Source organism: Taudactylus pleione, unplaced genomic scaffold (genome assembly GCF_031769625.1).
Source record: "Taudactylus pleione unplaced genomic scaffold, aTauple2 ptg000019l, whole genome shotgun sequence".
NCBI lineage: Eukaryota > Metazoa > Chordata > Amphibia > Anura > Myobatrachidae > Taudactylus > Taudactylus pleione.
Window position 1 is genome coordinate 18,640,249 of NW_028284421.1, and position 26,829 is coordinate 18,667,077.

Below are 26,829 nucleotides of genomic sequence, written 5' to 3' on the forward strand. Positions count from 1 at the left end.
GTAGTTTGTAGTTCATCGTCCATTTCATAATGCGCATGCGCCAACCAGTCAGTGCGGTCGGAAATCGTGTGTTCGCAAAATAGCGAATGCCTGCTAATTTGAGTGACAGAATGAGGCGTTTGTGGGTGGTAACAGGGGAAGGTCCTTGAAAACGGGGAGTGGAGATCCGAACGCAGGCGTGCCAAACGGTCAAAACGGGCGTTTTAAGGGTGTGGATAATTAACAAAGCAGCGTCATCGACCACGTCACTTGGTTGTCTTTTAGCCTGAACTGCTCGCATGATTGTGGTAGGAAAATGCTACCACAAGAATAGCGAGCAGTTCATACGCCTTTCGATGTACTCGATTAATCAAATAAATAGTGGAGATGACGTATGATGCGAGCGGCCAAGGGGCGTCTTTACAAAATAGCGAGCACATGTTTCATTCGCTCGCTCAGACATAGAGGCGTCAAGAGACCGCAAAGAGCGAGCGCTCAATTTAAATAGCCAGCCCCTTTTTCTGGACGAGCATCCGCAAATAGCGTCCGGCTCTGAATCAGGCCCTCAGTGGCTAAAGAAATATTGCAAATTTTGACTTAAAGATTCTGAAATACTTCAGCCATCAATTATACTCTTTAGAGCTATGAGTTCATATTATAGATTCATTTTTATTTTGTATGTAAAAAATATTTTCAAAATTAAGTACAGCCTAATGCAGGTTTAAAAGAAATAAGAGAAGATAATCTTTTTTTTGTGTCATAGTGGTAACTACTTTACAACTCCCTACTGATCTTATGTAAAATAAATTATCAGAGATTAGTAGTGACAGAAAATGTCAGAAAACAAACATTCTAAGCACTCAATGCATAGTAATATATTTTTATTTCTACTGTTTAAAATGGCATTCAGAAGAATTCCTTGCCACAACCTCAGGATTTATAATCAGAGCACCTGATAATATTATGGTTTCGAAGAAGTCCGTTCAGCTTCATCTATTTTTCTAAAAAAACATTTTTATAATACACCAACCATGTTTATCAAGAACCTTTACAATTAGTTAATGCATTTGTAACCGACAATTGATCTACTGAACAGATTAACATTTCAGTATTGTTTTATGAGATTGACTATTTACATAACACAGAGCACATTTTAACCAACTTCCTGGTAGCTGTCGCATAGTCTGCCTCCTTGCAGGTGAAATGTGAAATTAATTTCCTTCTACAGAAACATTATACACTTTCAAGTCATGTTCCCCATGCGATCTTCCAGAACAGGTATCCGTTGTACGCGCCATTATATCAGAGAAACAGCTGAGGTAAAACAAATATTATTATATTTTACTTGTAACTTTAAAGTGTATTCTTAATATTATAGAGCTTTGACAAATATTATTCATAATCATTTCATGCACATTGTCCTGGTGACAGATATTTGGCTCACTTTCTATCTGAGTGTTGTCAAGCCAGTAAACTAGATACTACGGTAACTAGTAAATAGTTTAATTTCACTTAAAAATATGCATTTTGAACCTATTGAGCAGGGAAAACTTCACAACAAAGCCTGTATTTGAATGCACAGTTTCTTAAAGGGCTAGAAGTGTTCTACATTATATCCCTATTCTCAGTATAACATATCTATTATTGATATCTATTTCAGGGGCAAGTAGGACTTTCTGTATATGTGTATGGGGAAAAAATTGCATCAGATTGGCCCCGCCTTCTCCATAAACCGGACCCACCCGAATATAAGGGATCCGAGTGGGATCAGAGTCCGGCTTGGGTTTTCTCGCCTGACTCTGATCCCAAATCGAGGCAAAACTTCATCATCCTGCTGTCAGATTCTTACGGGTTTTGGATTGTATATAAATCCGGGCTGTCAGGCTGTACTTTGTCCTAATACAGGGGTGTGCTGGGCTGTGTTGTCCAATACAGGGGTGTGCTATGCTGGGCTGTGTTGTCCAATCCAGGCAGGGTGTGCTGTGCTGGGCTGTGTTGTCCAATCCAGGCAAGGTGTGCTGTGCTATATCCCAGAGCCGTAACTAGATTTTTTGGTGCCCTGTGCTAGAGAGAGCATTGACGCCACCCATTTTTTGGACATAAGAAAGTGCACCTGAAAAAGGGCCATGGCCTCTTGGGGAAGGGCCAGGGAAGAGATAAAGGAGGCCAGGAGATGCTGGAGATAAAATAAGAGGAAGCTACAAGTGAGAATGATAATAAACAGGAATATTGACAGGCCCAAACAGTGCCCCCTTCCCTGTGGTGCCCTGTGCCATGGCACTGGTCGCACTACCCTAGTTACGGCTCTGCTATGTCCAGGGTCTGTGTTATTTATCATTGCTGTGCTAAGCCACGGGAGTGCTGTGCTGTCCATCAAGGGTTGTGCTATCCAGGGTTGTGCTGTCCATCCAGTGTGCTGTCCATCCACGGGCTGTAAAAAAAAAAGTAACTAAGAGTTGAAAAAAAAAACATAATAAAAAAATATAAGTTAAAAAAAAGTTCAAATTAAATATATTTTGTGTGCTGTACCTCACACCGTGATGCTGCATGCCGTACCCCCCCCCCCAGTGTATTCAAAATTGTGTGATGCTGTTGGCCATATTGTGAGTGATGCTGTAGGTTCATCATACTGCAGTGTATAATTAAAAAAGTATTGTGAGTGACGCTGTCAGCCAGTAATACCGCAGTGATATATATATCAATAAAAAATATTGTGACACTAACTGGTAGCACAGTCTTTTATTCCTAAAAAATATTGTGACAATGTCAGTGGAAACACAGTGTAATATTCAACGCGTATTGTGACACTGTAAGTAGTAGCATAGTGTTTTACTCATAAAAAAATTGGGATACTGTAAGTGGTAGTGCAGTATTTTTTTCATAAAAATATTGTGACACTAAGTGGAAACGCAGTGTTTTATTCATAAAAAATGTGACACTGTAAGTGGTAGCGCAGTCTTTTACTCATAAAAAATATTGTGACACTGAAAGTGGTAGCGCAGTGTATTATTTATAAAAATTATTGTGAAACTGTAAGTGGAAACGCAGTGTAATATTTAACATGAATTGTGATATGATAGGTCATTGATACCACAGTGTAATATTTAAAATTGGAACCCCAATTCATTCGTGTTTGTTGATATGGAGAACGATCAGTTGAGAGGAGAGCAGGAACCACATACTAGTGCTGGAGCTGCTGCCAGTGCCACCAGTCATGATGATACTAGTCCGTCTACATCAGCTACTAAAGCCGATGCCCAAGGGCATACAGGGCTTAAGTCAGGGCATCTAAAATCAAAGAAGCAATCTTTTACTTTGGTAAAGAAAAAAACATCAAAGGGAAAGACATAAAATCGGCAATATGCATTTCACCACACGAAGTCGCAAGGAAAGTCTAAGGCCTTGGCCTTTATTTATGACTGGTCATATCTTTTCTGCCTCTTATGATTATGTAAGCACAAGTGATGAGGAGGATATTTGTGTACCTGACGCTAATAAGGATGTTGATAATGACGATGTTTTTGATGAGGATGTTGTTTGCGTAAATCAAGCACCAGTGGAAGAAACAGTTGTTGCACATGATAAGGAAAAGCCCATAGTCATGTCTGGGCATAAAACAAAAAATCCACTTCTTCTTACAGTATGGGTGGAATTATTTGTACCCAAATCCACATAACAATTGTCAAGCCATCTGTACCCTTTTCTAAAGCCAGAGTAAGTAGAGGTAGAGAGCTTAAACATCTAAGAACCTTCTCCCTGTTACGTCATCTGCAGAGCATCCATCCAAAAAGTGTTTGTAAAATTCAGGCTAAAATTTGGCTAAAAAAGTAACAACAAGCAGTCCAGCATCAGCTAGCTCCCTTCTCTCTGCTAGATCCAAGCACCTGCCATCTTCACAACCAACACCTTCATCAACAATATCCTCAATCATGAAGTGATTGGTTTGTTTGGGCCCCCAGAAGACAAGCAACCAATGGGCAGCTGACATTGCTGGCAATGATCTCTGCATGCACAAACTTGCTTTCCAGAGGCAAGATGTTGTCGCCATCATCATCCAATTTTTCCCCTTAAGATTGTCTACATCATCTTTCTTCACACAATATTAATTCATCCCCGCTGGAATCCACCATTACAGGTGGCTCTGTAATTTTTTAACATAATTGGTGGTAAAGGTCTTCCTCATGGAATTTGTAGTTCATTTTGATGAACATTATCTTTTCCACATTTTGAGGAAGTATCTTCCTACACTGATCACTGACCAGGTTCCCTGCTCTGCTGAAAACTCTTTCGGAGTACACACCGGAGGGGGGACAGCTCAAGTAAACCAAAGCCAGTTTGTGCAAGGGTCTCCAAATTGCCTTTTTTCCTGCTAGTAGTCAAACAGACTGTCTGACATGTCTATTTGGATGCTATCATTAAAAATAGTCCTCAACCATTCTTTGAATGGTGACCGTATCAGATGGAGTCATGGTAGAGGTCTCATTAATTTAATTGTAGGCAGTTCTTTTAGACCCAACCAATGTCAAAACTTGGTTGTGTTCACCCATCTGCATCACCAGTGGGTCTTTTGGGAAAGTTTATTTTTTCCTTAGCAGCCACACTTGCTGGAGAAACTGAAAATGCTTTCCAACAGGTATTTGCATCTCTTCAGATCTGTGCCATGGGGAGGAAAGACACAATGTATGACTTAATCCTAGGATCGAGCATGATCGCCAAAATGTATTGATCCGATTGGCAGGTCTTCACAACCTTTGGTTCCTGGTGAAGCGAATATAGGACTTGATCTACAAGTGCAACGTACTTTGCGGAATTGCTTTATTTCAGCTCCTCCTTCAGTTTCTCAAGTTGCCATTCCAACAGTCAAATTAAGGGAATTACCTGACTCAAGCTGCCAGTATCTGAACTCACTTCACAGATGACTACTTAGAAGGGTTTCAGGCTTTCAGCACTTTGCACAACATGGAAAGTATATTCCACTGAGCTTGAGTAAGGTGCATTCCCCCTCCTTTTCCTATGTCAGAGTCCGCTGTGTAGCTTTAAATGGATTTTTGCTGCTCCTCCATCCGCTGAAGCATATAAAGGGTGGAGTTCTACCTTGTAACTACCTCTTGCTTCCACTGGTGGCAGGGCAAATTCAACATTTCTTGCAGGTGCTGCAATCTTCTACATGCTCCTGCTGAATGGCGAAAATGTCCAGAAATTTTTCGGCCCACAAGGAGCATCTCCTACACGGCCCTGTAATTTTTTACAAAATTGGAACCACCAAGTTGATTAGGTGAGAAAAACATAGGATGTTTTGGAATTAACCCAGCTATAATGCTCTCACAATAAAGGTGGCGTTGTTAGAAATCACAAATCCTGAGGAGAGTCCAAATGGATTAAGCCATTTTGCAATGACTTTCCTGAGTTTTTCTAAAAGGTTGTCAGCAGTATGCCTCTTAGTGAAACTGGTGATACACAGAGAAGCCTGCCTCTGAATGAGCTGCTGTTTCTTAGATACTGCTGCTGCTGTTGGTGGCGCTGAAGGCAATACACCCACCCAGTGGGCTGTTACAGGCATTCAACCTTTCATTTGCTCTGTATCGCTTGTCCACATATCTGTGGTTAAGTGGACAATGGGTACAACAGTATTTTGAAGGACACTAATTAAGTTTTTTTAATGTTCCTGTGCAGGCTGAGAATTGCTTTTCTAGTCAGTGGAATCTAGATGGGATTTGGGTGCAGGGACACAGGACCTTAATTAACTGTCTAAAACCCACTGCATATTGGCAGATATTGGATGCACATCTAATACCAGCATACTGTAGATGTTATTGCATTAGTGATCTGCTGTGCAACTGGGTGATTGCTGTTATACTTGCTCCCTGTTGCAAAGGATTGTTTAACAGTTAATTGTTTTTTTTAAACTACTACTAGTATACTTCCTGATCCCCTTCTGGGAAGAAGATCCACTCCCAGCAGCAGGCATAGCATTCAAGGATTCTTCAGAGGCAAGGACTGATGTGAATGATTTCAATATTTTTTCTATTTTTTGTAAATGCCTCCCCTGCTCCCCTCCCCTCCTCCCTCATACATTTGCTTCTAAAACAAAAAAAATAATTAAATTTACTACCAATCAAACCTTCCTTACCCTGCCTTCAAATACATACATACTCCAACTCCTTCAGGCCTTTTGAATAATAAAAAACATTTGTTTCCTGATGTGCCATGTAGGAAGTTGAACTGCCACAGCTGCTGCAATCTTTCACATGTGGTTATTCTGAATGTCGAAATTTTCCAAAAATGTTTATGGTCACAGATAGCATCTCCTCCAAGCCCCTTTAATTTTAAAAAAATATTCTGAACCAACCACCAAGTTGATTTTGTGGGTAAAACAAGGTACATATTGTTCACCCATGCTGTCCACTTCTTTTGGAATCAGAAAATTAAAAGAAATTTACTACCAATCAACCCTTCCTTTCCCTGCCTTCAACTACAAACATACTCCATCTCCCTCAGACATCTTGATTAATTAAAATATATGCCATGTTGGGTGCTTTACTGCCACGTGTTTGTGCTGCCCACTGCTGCTACTTAGCTTAGTCAGCCGGCTAGCTTGGTGCAATTTTTGGGCCTAAACTGAATGAAAACTATATTGCGAGCTGTGAGGTCATCAAAATTGACTGGAAATGAGTGAAAATTAATGTTGTTGAGGTTAATAATACTGTGAGAACTAACATCAATTTGTACATTTGCAGTTATGGTATTTGAGCATTTATTTTCAGGAGGTTAGTCAGATACTTTAAGTGCAATGTTGAGGTTAACCTCTATGGGGGCAATTCAGTTGTTTTTGGGCACTTGTAAGTAATGGGTGCTCATTGTCTGGTATTCAATTGTTATGCCAATGGGTGTAACTGCCACAAGCGCCCATTACTTATCGCGCTTGTTGTAAAGCGGCTAAGCCTGTTTAAGAACTGGGTACGACAAAGAAAATGATGTTTGGGCACCTAAAAGATGGATTTTTCGCCACTACCTCAGGAGGGTGCGAGCAGAAATAATGGATGCCTGTGGCACTCTCACCTGGTCACAGTAACAATTGAACTGCACCCATTAGTTACAGACACTATAAAAACAATTGAATACCCCCCTATAAATTAATTTATGTGCATGAATGCACATTAATGAACATATAACCACTGAGGGTTACATGTTTTAACATTGACTTTTGGTAAATACTCTGAAAACATTTTTGGAAAATTTATACCTGTGTTAAGGTTTCCCCATATGTATGATCAGTGGTCCCTCTGTTTTCAATCCGCAGGGCAGTTCCCATAGGTTTCTATGGGGACTGCTATTTACCTTTATTAAATAAGGTCTGAAAACCTAAGTTTTTCAGAGCTGATGCCAGATCATTGGATTACTCTCTTGTGGTTCCCAAACTTTATTGAACTATGGTGCCCTAGAGTATCAGCATTGTTTTTATGGCACCCCTAAGTCAAAAATTTGTTATTGAGAAATTCAGAAATGTAGTAAAGTGAAGTAAATTGTGATTACCAGTAATCCTTAGGGTTAGCTATGTGGTGGTGGACAGGTTTGCGCTTCTGTTTGTCCACATATTAACAGTATATTTATCATAAATAATTTGATTTGGTGCTGGACCACCAACCTGAGGCACCCCTGTAAGTGTCCCAAGGCACCCCAGGGTTCCACTGCGCACAGTTTGGGAAGCACTGGACTATTGGGTTTGGCTACAGCATTGCAAACATTTTCAATTAGGGGTCCTATGGACCCTTGTCTGTTACTTGCTGCTTGCATATGAGCAGTCTGATGGCTACACATGCGCATTACATCTTGAGGGTCCTAAACCCGAAAGTGAGGACTTCGCAGGGACATCTTGATATCGAAGGAGCTGTCCTCTTAAGTTTTTATCAATGCATTTGGATGGAGATGTCAGCATTCTGGCCATGAAGATTGATTAAAATGATCACAATTTTATTGCAGTCAATGTTACATCTCGCAAGTTATTTTGCCATGTTATATGAAAGTCCTGATACACAGTTAACGGATTAGCTAAATAATATGGGCACACTTCTATGTAATTTTAAAGGTTAATTTCACCTAAAAAATATTCCATCTCCAACTAGCAGAACTGTAAAATCCCCTGCGTGGACCCCACAACAAACACACATGCAACATGCATTATAACAACCAGTGCTATACCAGAGCACTTGGTCATATTGGGCAGACTCCCACTACCAGTGCAACTGTAATGTGATGTATCATAATGTCATGAGCACTGCAAGGAGGACCACAGGAGCAATAAGCTCTACACATAGTCAGTTGCCTATCCAAGCATTTCAAAAGCTACCAGCAGCAATGGTCACATTGCCCTCAGTAACAACTTTATTTTCAGCTTTGACAACTAGAAGCCAGTCAAATTAAACAGAAAACAGGAATGGGAACCCCACAGTGCTTATAATTGGGTGAAGAGTAATGTCATTTGCAAATTGCTTTGTTGGAACTCATTCAAACCTATCCTACATTACTTAAAATTAAGGCTAATATTAGGTCAGGCTGTTCTATGATTGCCCTGGTGCAACTCTCTATTATTACATTTCATAGGACTCTACCAGTATATCCAGCATAAATAGCAGCCTCATATTTGCTAACTGCAAATATATTTGTAAATTAATTGTGCAGTAATTACTTGTAGTTATAAAAAAAATATTACATTTATCAAGCTTTCATTTCATTTAATTTTCTCCCGTAGGGATTTTCTTCCTAATACTGGACTTTGCTAGAATATATTATGTGATTCTACTGTAATACTAAAATGTATTTTCAAAATTGTTACATTTCACAAGTAATTTTGCATCTTACTTTGTACTGATATGTAGTTTTGTTTACACACTATATAAAGGGGTTCTGCAGTCAAATCAATACTTTCTAAATTTCCACCTGTCTCTGTGTCCCTCCCTTTCTCCTGTGACCCTCCCCATATCCCGTCTCTTATTGACCCCCCCCAGTCCCCTCTGTCTCTCAGTGACCCCTTCACATTCCCCTGTCTCTGTGATCCCCCTCACACATTACCCTCTGATCTTAGTTATCCCCCCCACATTCCCGTCTGTCTCTCAGTGACTTGCCACACACACACACACACTTTTTACATCCCAACATTCGCCTCTCTCTATTACAGCAATCCCCCACATTCTCCTCTCTCTCTCAGTGATCCCCCCTATTCTCTTCTCAGCGCCAACATTATTATAACGGGAACCCTCACTAATGAAGAAATGGTCCAGATAGTGGAATTGGCCTATCCATATCCCATTTTGGAGGAGGTATCCGTGACTTTCCCAAACCACAGCCAGCCCCTCTGGAAGATATGGCCTTTGGAGCTCAGGAGTGGGGGCTGCCGGTGCGGTCGTGCAGAAATTGAGCCATATAGGTGCCAGGCACTCTCCTGTAGGCCTGAGGATGAGATATGTTTAGAATCCCGACAGTGAGGATTCCGGAGTTCAGAATGCCAATGCCGGAATCCCGACCGCTGGGATCCTGAAGGTAAGTAGCAGAGTTAGGGGGAGGGTTAGGGTTTAGAGTTACGCACTAGGGGGAAGGTTAGGGTTAGGCACTAAGGTTCATGGTAAAAAAAAAATGTATTTGATGTTAAAAAGATTTTGATAATTTATTCACAAAAAAAATGTAAACAGATATCCTCTGTTCCAAAAATATACATATGCTTGGCCTCATAAATACTGTACTATACATAAGCAACAGAAAACAGCCAAAGAAACTTATTATGGCTTTACCAGATAATTATGCCCTGAGTGACTCATCATATTGGTTTCTATGCTCAGCATGATATCAGGATAAACCAGATTCATTTTCTATTTTGAAATCATACTTAGGTTACTACACCTTTGATAATTATAGTGCTCTCACACCTCTAAAATATGCCTCACACACTAAATTATATATAGATATCACCATTAATTTCTTTAAATATTCTCCATTCGCAACAATCTTTAATTTGTTAAGTATAAATGTTATATTAAAAGAAAAATATCTTTACTGCAAAATATTAACTGGTGCTTTAATATTTTACAATTAAATTAAGAATTTCTCAGTACATTTGTTTTGATATTTAAAAAAAAAATTGCTTCAGCTGGAATACTGTTGTGATCAGAAACCCCACTGCAAAATGTTGCAGGGACCCTCTATGTTTCTATGGAGGGACACTTGCACCTCATCATTCAATGTGGTGAACAGCCACTGAACACCACAGCAGGGTAATACTGGAGGGGAAAAGTTGTACTTGGGTGCTCACAGTGGCATCACAAGGTGGTGTCACCCGCCTAGGGGTGGCCACACTCTGGTGTCACCCGCCTAGGGGTGGACCAAAGTGCCGACTCCCCCTCAGTGAAAGAAGCTGGGTACTGCACTGTAAAATTAAGTGCAGCACTCGGCTCCTGACAAAGTGAGGGAGCCGGCACTGCCCGCAGAGTGGTCCCCGGGTGCAGTCCGCAACTCCGTGACCCCCCATCTCCACCGGAGATCCCCAGTTGTTACGGGGTTTGGGAAGCAAAGCCACGCCCCCTATGAGGCCATACCTCTTCTGTGAGGCCACTCCCCTTTTTTTCCTGCACTAAAGCCCTCCCCGCATGGTTGAGCTTATTTCCCTTTCATGCTAGGGACCTGGAAGTGACGAGAGTGAGGGCAGAAGTGCAGTTCCATGCCCATTAAGGCCACCTAAAGAAGAAATTTGTCCACTTGCGGGCTCGTTTGCTCGCTATGCTTCAGGCTCGGTGGCTCGCTACGCTCGCCACAAGGTTATATTGCCCCTCTATGCCCACTTGGATGGTAGGGAATGACGTTGGACACTAACTGATGACGTCAGAGTCCGCTCCATGAAAGGGATTTAGACATTACCCTCCCCACACCGGGTGCAATAGTGGGGAGGGATGCCACTGGTGTCCACCATCATTACACCTCAGTGCCAGGACATTATGGGCTAGGTTAAATTAGTGAGGAACAGCGACTGGAGAAGTACAGCTAACAATTACAAGTAGCTGTAGTGTACATCTATGTATCTTGACTGCAGTTTGGATGGTGGGAGCCTATGGGCCCCCTGAGCTGCAGAGCCATGTAACAGCTAATTTTTCCCTCCTTTCATGGGGGGCCCATAAGAGGAGGGGTGACTGAGGGGGCCCATGAGTATAGGGCAATCACAAAGACCCATGTGTGATAGGGTAATTGTGGAGGCCTACAAATAGGGGAGGGGCAATTGCAGGAAATGCAAGTAGGGGGTGATCACATGAGCAGGAGGGAAAGCATTCACAGGGGCCCATGGTTTGGATCATGAGGGGAGGTGTCAGATACAGGCAGTGACAGTGCTGGCTAGGGAAGAAATGAGGCTGTGGCTAGCAGACAGCCACTTAGAGCTGTGAGATCAGAAATGGGATGGGTCCTTCCTGCAGCTTTTGACTGAGTCTGCTCTATGGATAATAGCAGCATTATATAATAGGTACTAAGGATTGTCTTTGTTTTAAATAGCATCCTTTCAAATTTTAATTTTTTTTCCTCTATTAAAATGACAAATCAGTAGGCATCTGAATGGAAAGACTATCTTAGGTCCTGTAACCAGTAAGAAGTTTTGCATGGTTCAAAAAAGTCTCTATGCCACACTTATGGACATTGCCGGGCACCTTTCCGGGAGCAGCTGCTTTCAACTTCGGGGGGGGGCAGACTACAATCGTTATTAGGCCCCACCCCTTTACATGTAGCCCCCGTGATTTGCCGTGAGGAGAGAGCGGGGTTAAATGACGCAATTTGTGCTATTTAGCCCCGCCCATGCCCTATGGCCCAAATTTCCATGCAAAATCTCCCCATACTGCTTACTTCACTAGGAAGTGGGCAGGATGTGGGAGATATGCCTACTCTTCTGGAGGTGCAGGGGGTTACCTGAAAAATCAGGAGCTCTATGCCCAAATATGGTCAATCTCCACCAGAGCTGTAACATGGGCTCTGAGTGCCCTGTGTCACCCCTCCCCCTGTTGCGCATGACGTCAAGCTGTCGCACATGAGGGTGCGGGTCCGCCAGCATCTGGAACTGCAGCAGTGCCCAGGGCATCTTCAAGCTGTAATTATGGAAGGGTGTCACAGGCAGCACAGCCGTAACTATACTGGCTGCAGGGAGCCATTCCAGGCACCCTGCAGCCAGAGGCAGGGACGCGGGGTGGTGACGGTGCAGCCACAGAGCACTGCTCTCTGTGAGGCTGCACCTATGGCATACCCCTAGTTGCGGCCCTGATCTCCACCCTTTCTTATCTTATAATAATTTCCATGCTACAAAAATCCCATCCCATGTTTGTACTGCAAGCAGAAAGGGGACAATTCAATTGTTATATCACCCCCTATCTCCCGTCTAAAGTGATGGGAGATCAGGGTGCGATATTCAATTGTGTTTGGGCGCCCATGCATATTGCGCCCAAATAGACAGGTGTTTAGCCGCACAAAGTGGCTAAACCCATCTAAAGTCCTGCTTTGGGCGCCCAAACCCCCGTTTGGGTACCCAAAGTGGCGACTTACTGCACATTTTTGTTTGCAGCCCCGAGGACTGCGAGCTGCAATGTGTGCTTCAATGGCTGTATGCGCCCGTACAGAGCTACAATTGAATTGCTTCGTTGGTCACCCGACATATGCAGCCATGGGTGTACACAATTGACTTGTCCCCACAATGTTTCCATAGTAATACATTTATTCCATATTCTATAATGAGCACTAGGAACTGACCGGTCATCCAACCATCCTAAGCAAATAATCTTACAGTATGTCCTGTTGTCATTTTGCCACTCAAGTGACTGTATATTCTGCAGTTACTGAAGCAGCATACTTTCAATTACTCATATGTTAGATTAAATCAATGTCTGCAGAACAAACCATCCACCACTTTTACAGAACTTGTTTTATTTCTAATCATTTCCTCAGATTAAAATAATACATTGAGTATCTGAATTTTATTCACACATACGGTATATTTTGTTTCAATTATCTTCTAAACTTAGAAGCCTCCTGAACATTCTAGGATAGAAGGTACTGTAGTATGAGCACTGTGCTCTGCTTGGCCATTTTTTGGTTTATTCACATGGGGAGTAGTTATCACTTATGGTAACATATTAAAATATGTAGAACTTTATATGCATAATATTTTATGCTTAAACATATTATACTGTAAACATAGATAGACAGACAGACAGATAGGTAGACATAGGGGGCCAAATGTAATAGGGTGAGAGTAAACTCTCACACTTTTTAAACTCGACCAATGTAAACCGAGAGGCCGAGATGTAAACTCGCATGTTTTTAGACTAAAAAAACTCTCAAGATTTAGGGGCCTATGTATTAAAGCTTGATGAGAGATAACATTGTGAGAGAAAAAGCATTAACCAATCAGCTCCTAACTGTCATTTTTCAAACACAGTCTATAAAATGTAAGTTAGAAGCTGATTGGTTGGTGATTTATACCTCACAATTTTCTCTCTCATCCAGATGTTTTCCCATTTTGAATATAAAACTCGACCAATATGAGAGGTTACTGCAAAATTCTCAAATTTTCTAACCTCTCACCCTATTACATTTGGCCACAGTGTACTAAATAAATTTAGTACACATCTTTAGATTTGGTAATTGATATTGTTTTCCATTTGATTGTTTCTCACATTCCCTGGCAATGGATAGTGTTACTCCATGTGTGTATGTGTATTAAGTGCCTGGTGTAAGGTTTAGGCTGGTATCTCTCAATAGTTGTTTCTGTGGATTTTCTTTCTATGGCTTTATTGTAGCTGTTTTTGTTGTAGTTATTTTCTGTTTCAGATGTCGTCCTATTGCCTAAAGGCTGTCACTTAAGTAGTGTTTTTAGGTTCACGGCAACACAGTTCACACAAAAAGAAATCTGAGAAGTGTTACTTCTTTTGAAACTGTCATATGGGAGATAATTGGATAATATGTATGTGTGTGCTAGATTATTTTTTTTTACATTTTGTGTTATTTGCTGTAATTGCTTCTAAAATACTGTACTAGTCTTTCAGCAATAAGTATTTTTCCGGTTGTTTTACTGTAATACATTTGAAAGTCTACAATCATTGTATCCACAGGGACTGTATAGACAGGAGAAAGTCTGGGCTGGGATCACGGCATGGTTAAAATTCTACTTATTTCATTTTAACCATCTGGACATTATAAAAATGCTGCTTAAAAGTTACAAGGTCAAAATGTAATAGGGTGAGAGTTTAGAAAAATGTGGGAGTTTAGCAGTAAACTCTGATACTTTTTAAACTCAGCCAATGTAATAAGAGTCCAGAAACATGCAAACTCGCAGATTTTTCAAACTCAAAAAACTCTCACAATTTAAATTCTCATCCAGATGTTTTCCCATTTTGAAAATACAACTCGACCAGTGTAATAGTATGAGAGTTTTACTGGTAAACTCTCACATTTTCTAAACTCTCACCCTATTACCGTATATATTCGAGTATAAGCCTAGTTTTTCAGCACATTTTTTGTGCTGAAAAAGCCCCCCCTCGGCTTATACTCGAGTCATGCCCGCATGGTACGCAGCTGAGTAGCGTACCATGCCGGCTGCGGTGCAAACTGTGTCTCTGTGACACAGCTGCACCGCGTGTGTAGCGCTGACCGGACGGAGTTCGGTCAGCACAACACACTGCCAAACACACAGCCGCAGGAGCCGGCAGCTGTGTGTTTGTTGTAACCAGCAGCCGATGAGAGTCTGTCAGAGGAGCCAGTAGCAGCGTCGGGACCAGGAGCGGGGTTTCAGGTAAGTGTTTTTTTATTTTTTTTATTACACCTCTCTCTACTGGGGGGGCTACTACTTGGGGCAGTACCAGGGCGGGATTAATACTGGGGGCACTACCAGGGGGGGATTAATACTGGGGGCACTACCAAGGGGGGATATTGCTACTGGGGGCACTACCAGGGGGAGTATTACTACTGGGGGCACTACCATAGGGGGAATATTACTACTGGGGGCAGTACCAGGGGGGGATTACTACCAGTAGCTGCTGCATTTCCCACCCTAGGCTTATTCTTGAGTCAATAAGTTTTCCCAGTTTTTTGTGGTAAAATTAGGTACCTCGGCTTATATTCGGGTCGACTTATACTCGAGTATTTACGGTATATTTGGCCCACAATGTTCTCAAGGATAAAATGCTATAAGTAGCATTTTATCAGCGTCAGGATCCCTGCGCCGGCTTATTGTAGTCACTGTCGACATAGTGACTGTATACATTGTATCTGCATTCTATTTTATTTACTTTTTTATATACTTTATGCAAAAAAATTACCTAAAACATGAAACAAGAAGCACTTAAGCCACATGCATGACTCTGTTGACATTTCTCTTAATAATACTAAGAATATACAAAAAAAAGGTTCTATTTATAAAAACGTTCACTCAACCCATATCTGCATTGTGTTCTGGCCATTATACTGCACAGAATTTCCATAGAACAAACCTGCACAACCTGCTGCTGAAGTTTTTAGAGTTCAACAAACAGGTTGTGCCACATTTTCTAACTTAAAACACTTCTCAGCCACTGTAGTTTGCCAGTAAATGAAAGAGGAGCAGCGCTGCAGACCTGCGGGGTATGTTATTAATAATTATTTGACATTATATCTGCATTACGAGTTACAAAATAGCATAAATATAATTGTGTCAAACATTTAGCCACAAATTATAATGTGTTAATGTGCTATTAGACATTGCTCTTATTATTGTGAAAGTGCTGACATTAGTCCCAATTCAATTTCTTAAAGGTACACAGTGATGTTTTTGGATGATCTCTCTATTTAGGGATTTTACTTTCTGTAAACTTTTGAGTTGTAAATAGCAATGAATCCCAAATACATAACCACATTGTATCCCACCTAGAATCCTGGGATCCACTGTTATCCAGCTCCTTATGTCACCCCCACTTCATTCTAAATGTAATGCACCCAATTCCACAGGGTTTTATACTAACAGCATTAAAATCTATTTGTATTTAGGGTTCTATGTATCAAGGCAAATAAAGAGATCAGAGAAACTCATTCCTATCCTTCCATCACATGTATCTTTGCCTGTAGGCTTTAAAAAGCTATCTGTTGGGAATATGACTGGATAAATGGTTGGGACATAGCTAGGGAGCACATGTATAATGAAGATATTAATATCCATCACTTCTGCACCATTTAGGAGTAGAGCTACTTTATATGTAATAGACATGGTGCTACTCTGCGCCAAAGATTAAGCTCAAATACTGTACTATTAAGGACGCTATGTACTACAGTAGAATCCAGTAATGTTGTAAATAATGAAGTGGAGAGGTGGGACAGTCAGCACTGCCTTCTCAAAGCAACTGGTTTCCCCTTGCAACAAGTGAAACAAACTGCTAAAGTTTGACAAGCATTTAAAGACTACTTTGAACAGTCATATTGAAGTGCACGTTTGCGTTCCAGCATTAAATGGGTCAAAAATATTTCCCTACTCTCTGTTATTAAAAGCTGGTGTCTAAAAAAATAGAATTTTTTTTTATACAAAACTCCATCTACAGCATTTTAATATGCTGCACATTAATAGACATACAGTACATTCCATAAATGAATCTCAAATTTCATCTGCATAGACTTAAGGTGCCCACACATATAGCGACATTTTACACGATCTGGACGATTTCGACGAATCGTGACGACGAATCGGGTAAAAAAAAGTACAAATCGTGAGTTTATACTCACGAGCACGATGCCGATGCGCGTCCCGCTCGTCGTACATCGCATCTTCTGATCTGCCGTGCTGTAGGGCAGATTAGCCAATCTGGGATACAATGCATTGGCTACAAGATGGATCTTTAATCAGATTGGACATTTTTAACTCCAAATCGTGATCACGACGGCAAGGGAGCTCCTGTGAAAGTTCATGAGGAAATTGGCCATAAAATCGTATCATGAGGACATCGGTATGTGTGTGGGCAACTTTATTGTGCAATCATTGTAGTTCTATATGTTATGCACTGACCTAGATGAAACAAAGTAGTTGAAACAAGCAGATAATGCCACTCCAGAGGTGTTGTTACTTTGTGGGCCATTTATGTACCTAAAAAGTTTTTCAAAATCACTTTTTCTTGTAGTATTTATTATCCTAAATCAGATTATGGATAAAGAGATAATACACATTATATTTGGGACTAGTTCTGACTGGCCAATGATGTGCCAATGTCCTGCAATCTTAAGTGCCCACTCTCCACTCCTTTTCAACATAAGAAAAATTTCATGAGTCCTAAAAAAAATAACAGGACCAACTGTATTTACTACAGAGCATGTTAACATCAAGAGCTTTTGCTACAATGCAACCATGTGTTATTATCAGTGGCTGTAAGAAGTCTGGTGATTGTGATACAATGAATGTTAATAAAAGTGCACAACCTCTACCTGAATTTGCTCTTCTTGTTCCCTGTAAGCAGAGCACCTCCTTATAACATGGGACTATTGGGGACAGACTACTCTCTCAGACCTGGGCATTTGCTATTTCTTGTACTGACAGCCAGTTCAGTGATACTTGGGTTCAACTACTTGAATGAGATGAATCAAAGAATCCAATTTCAGGTAAGACGTAGATTTATTTCAGATTTCACTTGCTGCTATAAATGCACTGTGCACAGAACAGTAACACACTAAATACATGTTTGACTTAATACAAGTACTTAGAGCAGAACCTGTTGTGATGCTGGATAATGTCAGTTGAGATAAATTTTGTCCCCCCCAGCCACTCCTGCCAACACAGAACCCTGATCTGCTCTCTCTAAATTTCCACAGTCCATGGGAAATTGCTCACCCCAGAAGTGTCCCATCCTAGCATTGATCATAGGACTATCTTTTTGAGAGTATCACCATACCAGGCCATCTCTCATGTAGCCTCATAACTCATCATTGCTTGTGGTGACTAAACAATAGGGGCACACACTTACACACAATAGTAATCCTAACTTATGAGCTGTTAAATGCTGGACATCTCATGAATTTCCCATTGACTGTTTTTTTCTGCAAAAAAAAAGCTATTAGAAAATCAGGAGATGTTCAAATAAATGCAACTATCGCGATGTGCCATTACGGATTGGCACATAGTGGGCAGAAACATCGCTAGTTTTTCTTTGCACCCGACATTGAGGGTACCATATATGACAGATAATTGAGAGCCAAGATGCATGGCGATGTCCAGCGGCATATCCTGCTGAACTGAATCAGACCCATGTAGTTCTACTCATGAAGGAACAAGTTGGATGTATTAACTTAATTTCCTATAGAGGTGCATTTGACACCACAATTTTTCTGCATTTGTTTGATAACAGCATCATATCGCTACTATTGCTGTTGAGGTTTGTGCTTCTTCTATTTTGTGCGCTTAGCTTTTTATTCTTATCATGCTTTTCTTTCTGTAAGTGGTAGGTGTGCATGTCACACATTGGGGTCTAGGCGTCTTTATAATGGGAGCAAGGTGTGCAGTGCAGGGTGGCTCACACCGCACACCCCGCACCCATAGTTAATAATACTTTCCTTTCCGTAGATTCTGCTGTGCTGCGCCACAGTGCCGGAGTGGCAGTGCAGATCAGCAAAAAATCACTGGGAAAATGGTGGCTGGCAATTTCCCAGTGAACTGCACATGCAGAGAAAAGATGTCCCTGGAAAAAGGTGTCGGCACCATTTTCCCAGAGACTCGCACATGCGCAGTACATTCTGGCATGAAGCCAGAATCTACCGCGCTAAGTGCTCTGACATAGAGGAGGGGGCTCAAACGGAGGGCCCCCTCCAGTCTTAAAACGCCTCTGGATCTTAGAACTACTTATCGTGTCTGGCGGTGCCATCTGAGAGATGCTCTCACATCATTTGGTCATCCACAGTGTACCTGAACACCGCATCTCCATTATTGTGTTATCTGGCAGCATGGGCGCGGCCATGTTGGATTTCACCAGGTGATCAGCCTAGCCAAACCGGATTTCAGAGACAGTGCTCACATTACTCAGGTTCCATTCACAGTTCTGTGTATAAGTGTGCGAGTTCCAGGTCTGTGTGCCAGGTTCCGTTCACAGGGCCTGAGTTTCTCATTTCTAGTATCAGCGCTGAGTCTTCTGTTCCTGTTTCCAGTCTAACTTATGGCTTTTCTGATTTTCATAGTAGTTATATCTTCTGAGGAGTTCCCAGTAGTTGATGCAAGCTCTGGGTCCCCGAATTCAATGACTGGGGTTGAGTTCACCAACATCGGTTCCAGTCCTTATTGCTACTGTTTTCAGTTCATGCTCTTGCTCGATATCTGTTCAGCAAATCCATCCGTTCTCCTAGTGCTATTCCAGAACTGGTGGTTTCGTGCACAGGAAGCTCATAAAAACTCCTAGTTTTCACTTCGTCCCTGCCTCAGCTAGGCCCAAGTGTCCTGATACGAATCTGAAACCACAGGCTTCCGTAACAGTGCAGAGGCACCGTATTTGCTATATATTGAACAGTTTGCTACGTGCAGACTATTTTCTACAATGGTTTGTTTTGCAGGACAAGAAAATATTTCCTGTTGCTGGCGGGCACAGCTGGTTGGAGTTGGATAGGTTAGGACATACCCTTCCTGATTTTCCATGACTTCAGAGTGTTTTTAGACATGCAAATATATTAGCAAAAGGGATCCAAAAGTATTATTTCCAGATCAATCAGGAACAGTCAAAATATTAAAAAGGGGCAAGTATTACACAGGCAATATATATATATATATATATATATATATATATATGGAATATGCAGGAACGTCACTTTGACATGGTGATGTTTCTGGTCTCTGAGACCCTGTGGAGGAACTTGGAGTCTCATTCAGACCCGGTCACAAGCGCTGAGCGCTCGCAACCAGGTTGATGTTGACCCACTGGGCATGCGCACGTCGGAGCCGGCTCCGACGTGCGCATGCGCGAGACCCGGCTAGCGATGGGCACTCCGTCGTTACGGGTCTCGCATCAAAGGGGGTGAGCTGTCGATGTTGAATGACAGCTCGCCCCATTTGGGAGGCTGGCAGGGGGGGTGGCCGGTCAAACGGAAGCGTTCCTGACGGAATACTTGCCATTTGAGGGCGGTCCCACTGACATCAGCAATGATGTCAGTGGGGAGCTTCCTGCTCGATCGAAGACCTTAGGGTCTCGTCGCAAGCCCCGATGGTCGCGATGGTCTTGACCATCGCGACCATCACCCTGGTCGGTCGCTAAGCTGTGGGTGGTAACCCACAGCTTAGCTAGCAACCAGGAGGCCGCACTTCAAGATGCAAGCGGCCGCCCTAATTCAGAGCGACCGCTTGCATCTAACGACTGGGTCTGAATGAGGGCCTTGGTGCTTTGCTGGAAAAATCCATTATACTTGTTAACCTGCGGTGGACTAACCGCCATTGTTGGTACGCATGCTATTTTTCAGTTCCTGATGTGTGTGCTAAAATAAAACTGTTATACTTTTAATGCACGATGTGGCACCCCCTTATTCAGTTATATGCCTTGCCGTGAGATCGCCTGCCTTCTCAAATTTACATGCACATCGAGTGAGCGGGTCTGATTGAGCTCCCAATACCAATTAGAAACCAACCTTTTAATAAATGTTTCAATTTTATTTAAATTTCTGCTCAGTTCAGTCTTATTTATGGTCTGAATTAATCTTGAGACTTCTGCTCCTCTGTAAATAGTGCTACAGTATCTTTTTCAATAAGCCTATGCTGTTTGGCGGAATAAGAGGAAATTCTGACAGGCCTGGGCCCCGAGACACATTTGGGTCCGGGTAATCTGTACCTGCCTCCTCCCTGTGTGCATCTGATTAGACCTACATAGTTAAAGTACTGTACCTAGGCAGCTTGTGACTGAATGAAGGCCATAAAAAGATTAAATCATAAAACTGTTACTATAGAGTTTTACTGGGAAGTTCATAACTGTAAATAGATTTTTATAACTGCATGTTCAAAGGTCAGAATAAATGAAAAATAATGTAAAACAACTTGTGGGCATGGTATTCCATATCCCCAAAACATATGAAAAAATAAATTTCAAATATCTATATTTAAAAGCAGTGTGACCCATATATATAAGATTTGATAGCAAGACTATTCTAGTGAACAATACACAATACAGGGAACAATCTAGTGACCTTTACAGACTAATACATACCTCTATGTGACACAGAAAGTATCTTATTGATCAATACATAAGTACAGCAGTCTAGTTATAAAATATATAGAGATTCTAGTGATTCATACAGAATATAGAGAGCAAATTTATGAACATTACACAATACAAAAAGCTTTACAAAGAGCAATATAAAATATAGAGATCATTCCGGTGACAAAGAGCATCATAATGACCATTACACAACACAGATAGCATTTATATATATAGTGACCTTCTGGGATAATTAACTCGGTATGGGGTGCAGTGGTGCGGTGTCTAGGTGCTTAATCAAGGTCCATACACAGCTTCCATAGTAAAAATGAAATAAATTGAGCTTTATTGTCAGCTTACAGCGTGAAATGGAAAACAAAAACAACCTAGCCCTCACTCAGGTCACCGCTTGAGCCCTGTGAGGTTCTGATTTTGTTGTGGACCGGGGGGGGGGGGGGGGGGTGATAGGAGCAAACACAGAAGCAGATTTAAATGAAAAAGTGGAGTTTTTAATAAGTGACTTAGAGGACATGGGACTGGCAAACGAAAAAGTCCAGGTATAGCACTAAAGTGCAATTGATAACTGTAGTTGGGTAAACGGGAGAATGTCCAGATAGTGACAGGCAGGAACAGTCCAGTATGCAGGTATGGTGAGCTGTAACAGAATGCAGGCAGAGGTAATGAAGTCCAGCTGGGTGTAAGTGGAAGCAAGGTGCAGGGAAACAGCAGGTTCAGGTACTCAGGCAGGGGAAAATGTAAATGGAGGGTGCAGGGTAAGTCTAGCTGACACAGGTGCTCAGGCAATAGGGAAGGTAATTGGAGGAGGCAGGGGAATCCAGCAGGGTTGGAGCAGGTCAGGTGAAGCAGGCTTAGGCAATGAATACAACAGACAGGTGAAAGCACAGGAACTCTCTCTCTCAGCTCTCGCTGAGAAACACGTTGCACTGGCAATGCAAGGGAGCTCTGAACTCCCTTAAATCCCCAGTGCTCAGCCGTGACTGGTCAGAGAGGAGCATGTGACACACCAGGATAGGGCAACTAGGTCACATGTCCAGAGGCAAGATGGCGGCGCCCATGCCAGAACAGAACAGAAGCACCACCAGGCCTAACCAGACCAGAGTGACAGTATGCCCACACAGAACCACGCACAGCCAATGCTCCCCGCCAGGCACCAGCTCCACCGCCAGATGCCCCTCGCCATAGCGTCCTCACAGGTATCACCCGCCGACCGCCATGCCGAGAAACCCTGATCATGACAAGCCCTATCTATAACGGGCAGCTAGTCTGCATGCAAAAAGTCTCTCAAAAGTCTCACTTCTGTCTCTCACAGGTCTGGCCACAGACCTTTTGGCCTGGCTTGACTGCCAAACCTTCCCAGATACAGTCTCAAAGTTTTTATGGCCCCCCTGCCCCGCAGGTCTGGACACTGGCTTTCTAGCCCCCACTGGCCTCCAGGCACCTTGGGCTCTTGTCTGTACAGTCCCACCTCCTTTTTGTTCCCTGTGTGGGCGGATCCCTCCAGCCCCACACAGAATCCATGGCTCACTATTGCTACCTAGCTTGACATCGTTACAATGCATCGCACCGTCTCTAGGTCGCACCCATATGGTGTGTACCAAGCTTAAGGGAAAGAGGCTCAGGTGCAGGAGACTCAGAAACAAAATCTGTGAGAATCACAAGATTGAGTTTTATAATGAGGCTTGGAATCATAAAAATATCATGGAAGGCAACATTTATTTAATGTAAACCTATGTGAAAGCAAAGCTTCTACTGTAGCTCAGAAATGTATAAACTACATGTCACTTACACTTGAAATCTATATAATTTATTTTCCTATTCTTTAGGAAGATATGATGATTGTTAAAAGACAAGCACAACAGGTTTTAGCTGAGAGATTAAATCTACAACACAAAGCAGCCCAATTACAGAGACAACTAGATGATGCGAATGTAGAAATAGAGAGGATGAAAGACGTACAAGAACTCCAAATGGGGCAGCAGACTGAAAACTTTGAAAAAGAAAAGGTAAGTAAATCATCTATTTTCTTCATGTTTTTACTTATAAATTTCCTGATTCTAACTTAAAATTAGTATTTATTTTTAAGCAGTGGCGTAACTTCATCCCAGGTGCCCGGAGGAAAGATAAATGTTGGTGCCAACCCCCAAATTAAAATTTACCACCCCCCAGCACCTGTGCCAGCACCAGCTGCCGCCGCCCCACTGTACAGTTCCTTTTATACAGTGCCCCCAGTAGAGGTCCCCCTATGCAGTGCCCGTCTATGTAGTGCCCCCCAGTAATGGTCCCCCTATGCAGTGCCTCCAGTAGTGGTCCCCCTATGCAGTACCTCCTGTAGTGGTCCCCAAATGCAGTGCCCCCAGTAGTGGTCCCCCTATGCAGTGCTTCCAGAAGTGCCCCTTATACAGTACCCCCAGTAGTTGTCCCCCTATGCAGTGCCCCATATACAGTGCCCTCAGTAGTGGTCTCCCTATGCACAGTGCCCCCAGTAGTGCCTCTTATACAGTGCCCCCAGTAGTGGTCCCCCTATGCAGTGCCCATCTGTGTTGTGCCCCCCAGTAATGGTCCCCCTATGCAGTGCCTCCAGTAGTGGTCCCCCTATGCAGTACCTCCTGTAGTGGTCCCCAAATGCAGTGCCCCCAGTAGTGGTCCACCTATGCAGTGCCTCCAGAAGTGCCCTTTATAGAGTACCCCCAGTAGTGGTCCCCCTATGCAGTCCCCATATACAGTGCCCTCAGTAGTGGTCTCCCTATGCAGTGCCCCCAGTAGTGCCTCTTATACAGTGCCCCCACTAGTGGTCCCCCTATGCAGTGCCCCCAGTAGTGGTCCCCCTATGCAGTGCCCCCAGTAGTGGTCCCCCTATGCAGTGCCTCCAGTAGTAATAATGCCCCCTGTAGTAATGCCCCTGGTAATAATGCCCCTAAAAGTAATGCCCCCTATAGTAATGCCCCCTGCAGTGCCCCCAGTAGTAAGGGCCCCTGTAGTGCCCCCAGTTGTAATGCCCTTGTTATGCCCCAGGTAGTAATGCTCCCTGCAGTGCCCCAGTAGTAATGCACCTTGAAGTGCCCCCAGTAGTAAGGGCCCCTGTAGTGCCACCAGTTGTAATGCCCTTGCAGTGCCCCCTGTAGTAATGCCCCTGGTAATAATGCCCCTAAAAGTAATGCCCCCTATAGTAATGCCCCCTGCAGTGCCCCCAGTAGTAAGGGCCCCTGTAGTGCCCCCAGTTGTAATGCCCTTGTTATGCCCCAGGTAGTAATGCTCCCTGCAGTGCCCCAGTAGTAATTCCCCTTGAAGTGCCCCCAGTAGCAAGGGCCCCTGTAGTGCCCCCCATTGTAGTACTCCCAATAGTGCCCCCAGTAGTAAGGCCCCTGTAGTGCACCCATATGATGCCCCCAATAATAAGGCCGCTGTAGTGCCCCCATAGGATGCCCCCAGTAGTAAGGCCCCTGTAATGCCCCCTGTAGTGCCCCCAGTAGTAAGCCTCCCCTCCCGAACGCACGCGCACACACACACAACACAACACTTACCTTAAACCCCGCTCCAGTGCCTGCTTCCGTCTGTCCCCGGCGCCCGCACCTGGAGGCAAATGACTCCATTGTCTCCGGGAGTTCCGCCTCTGTTTTTAAGGAAAGCAGATGTTGGTAGTATCGCTAATGAATTTCTCAATCACCAACTAAAGGACCATTTAATCTGATATTGTCTATATTACTTTTACTGTATCTGCTTTTTTATTTATTAAGCAAAATAATAAAAATAAATTAATTGCTAAGATTTAAGTGTAAATATTATCAATCCAAATGACAATAAAGGCATTTCCGTGCTGCACACACACCAAACATTCTTACACGGGAGTTCATATACTTGTACATTATGTGTAGCATTGGCTTGTGTCCCCTTATGCTGGGAGAGGTGGCACAGGATGTGCAAGCATAAGCATACAGTCAAGATGTTTTCATGTACCAGCAACACAATCAGACATAAATGCATCCTTAGATATAACTTTTAGGAGGCATACTGTGGGATCTATGTACTAAGCTTTGGAAAGAGATAAAGTGGAATTAAAAAGTACCAACCAATCAGCTCCTGTAATTTTTTAAACTTCAGCCTGTAAAGTGACAGTAAGGAGCTGATTGGTTGGTACTTTATCTCCATCCACTTTTACATAGACTCCTGTATTTCTTGTGGGTGCTGGAGTACACAGTAGGTGAAATGAAACACAATGATAACGATGACTATCTTGTCACTTCTGACTGACTGACTGTGTGACCACTCCAGCTATATTGAAAATTCAATATTAATAACACTATCAATACATTTTTCTCTCATTAGTATACAAGACTTAATTAGTATGCCTTCTCTACACTATCTTTGGCCATGAGTATACATACTTGTGTGTCTGATGTACAACTAGCACAAATAATATATCTTGAGATGTGTCAGAATTTATATAGCACGTAAATATGTGATCTTTTATGTCACTTCTTAAGTACATTCGTCCAACCAGCCCTATGTTCCCTGTTTTAACAAGACACAGAGTACTATGTTGACTTATCTCTTAACAATATTAACTTATCTCTTAAGTTTCATACTTTGTTATTGTCATGTGCAGATATGAAATATAATCGAGTCATATGATTCAAATAAAGTGGCTGATTCAAAGCTGGAGGCTTTTTCGCTAAGATTACATGCAGACAAATGACATACCCAGAATGGGGTACTTACATTTGTGAGTTGTGTCAGGCATATCTCAAAATGTGTCCAGCTAGGCATATGTCAACTTTAAAAGTATGAATATGTAATCCTAACAATAGCAGAGATGTGTTAGCAGTGAGTGCTAAATATTATATATATATATATATATATATATATATATATTAGGGGTGTGCACCGGCCACTTTTCGTGTTTTGTGTTTTTGGTTTTGGATCTGGATCTTTCTTCGTGTTTTGGATCTGGATTGGTTTTGCCAAAACCACCCTTCCGTGTTTTGGGTTCTGGGTTTTGTGTTTTGGATCTGTATTTTTTTTTAAAAAAGCATAAAAACAGCTAAAATCACAGAATTTGTAGGTTTTTCTGCTCCTATGCTATTATTAACCTCAATAACCTTAATTTCCACTCATTTCCAGTCTATTCTGAACACCTCACACCTCACAATAGTGTTTTTATGTCCAAAAGGTTGCACCGAGATAGCTGGATGACTATGCTAAGCGACACGAGTGGGCGGCACAAACACGTGACCCATCTAGGAGTGACACTGCAGTGGCAGACAGGATGGCAGTTAGAAAAACTAGGCCCCAAACTGTACATAATGCAAAGAAAAAAAAGAAGTGCAAGATGGAATTGTCCTTGGGCCCTCCCACCCACCCTTATGTTGTATAAACAGGACATGCACACTTTAACAAATCAATCATTTCAGCGCCAGGGTCTGCCACACAACTGTGGCTGAAATGATTGGTTCGTTTGGGCCCCCACAAAACAAGCTGGCAATTAATGTGTCCCTGCACAAACTGGCTCTACGGAGGCAAGATGTCATCCTCATCCTCCTCATCCACCGATTCCTCACCCTCTTCAGTGTGTACATCCTCATCCTCACAAAGTATTAACTCGTCCCCACTTGAATCCACCACCACAGGTCCCTCTGTACCT

The 26,829-nt window shown here is 42.5% G+C and overlaps 1 protein-coding gene across 1 annotated transcript in view; it reads left to right on the forward strand.

The window, feature by feature from the left end:
• The first annotated feature begins 1,220 nt into the window (after positions 1-1,220).
• Positions 1,221-26,829, forward strand: part of LOC148540372 (uncharacterized) — a 69,886-nt gene continuing 44,277 nt past the window's right edge. The window contains 3 exon segments of the mRNA XM_088445762.1: positions 1,221-1,298; positions 17,469-17,610; positions 23,015-23,194. Of these exon segments, the coding sequence (XP_088301888.1) occupies positions 17,485-17,610; positions 23,015-23,194 (306 nt within the window). The 5' untranslated portion in view covers positions 1,221-1,298; positions 17,469-17,484.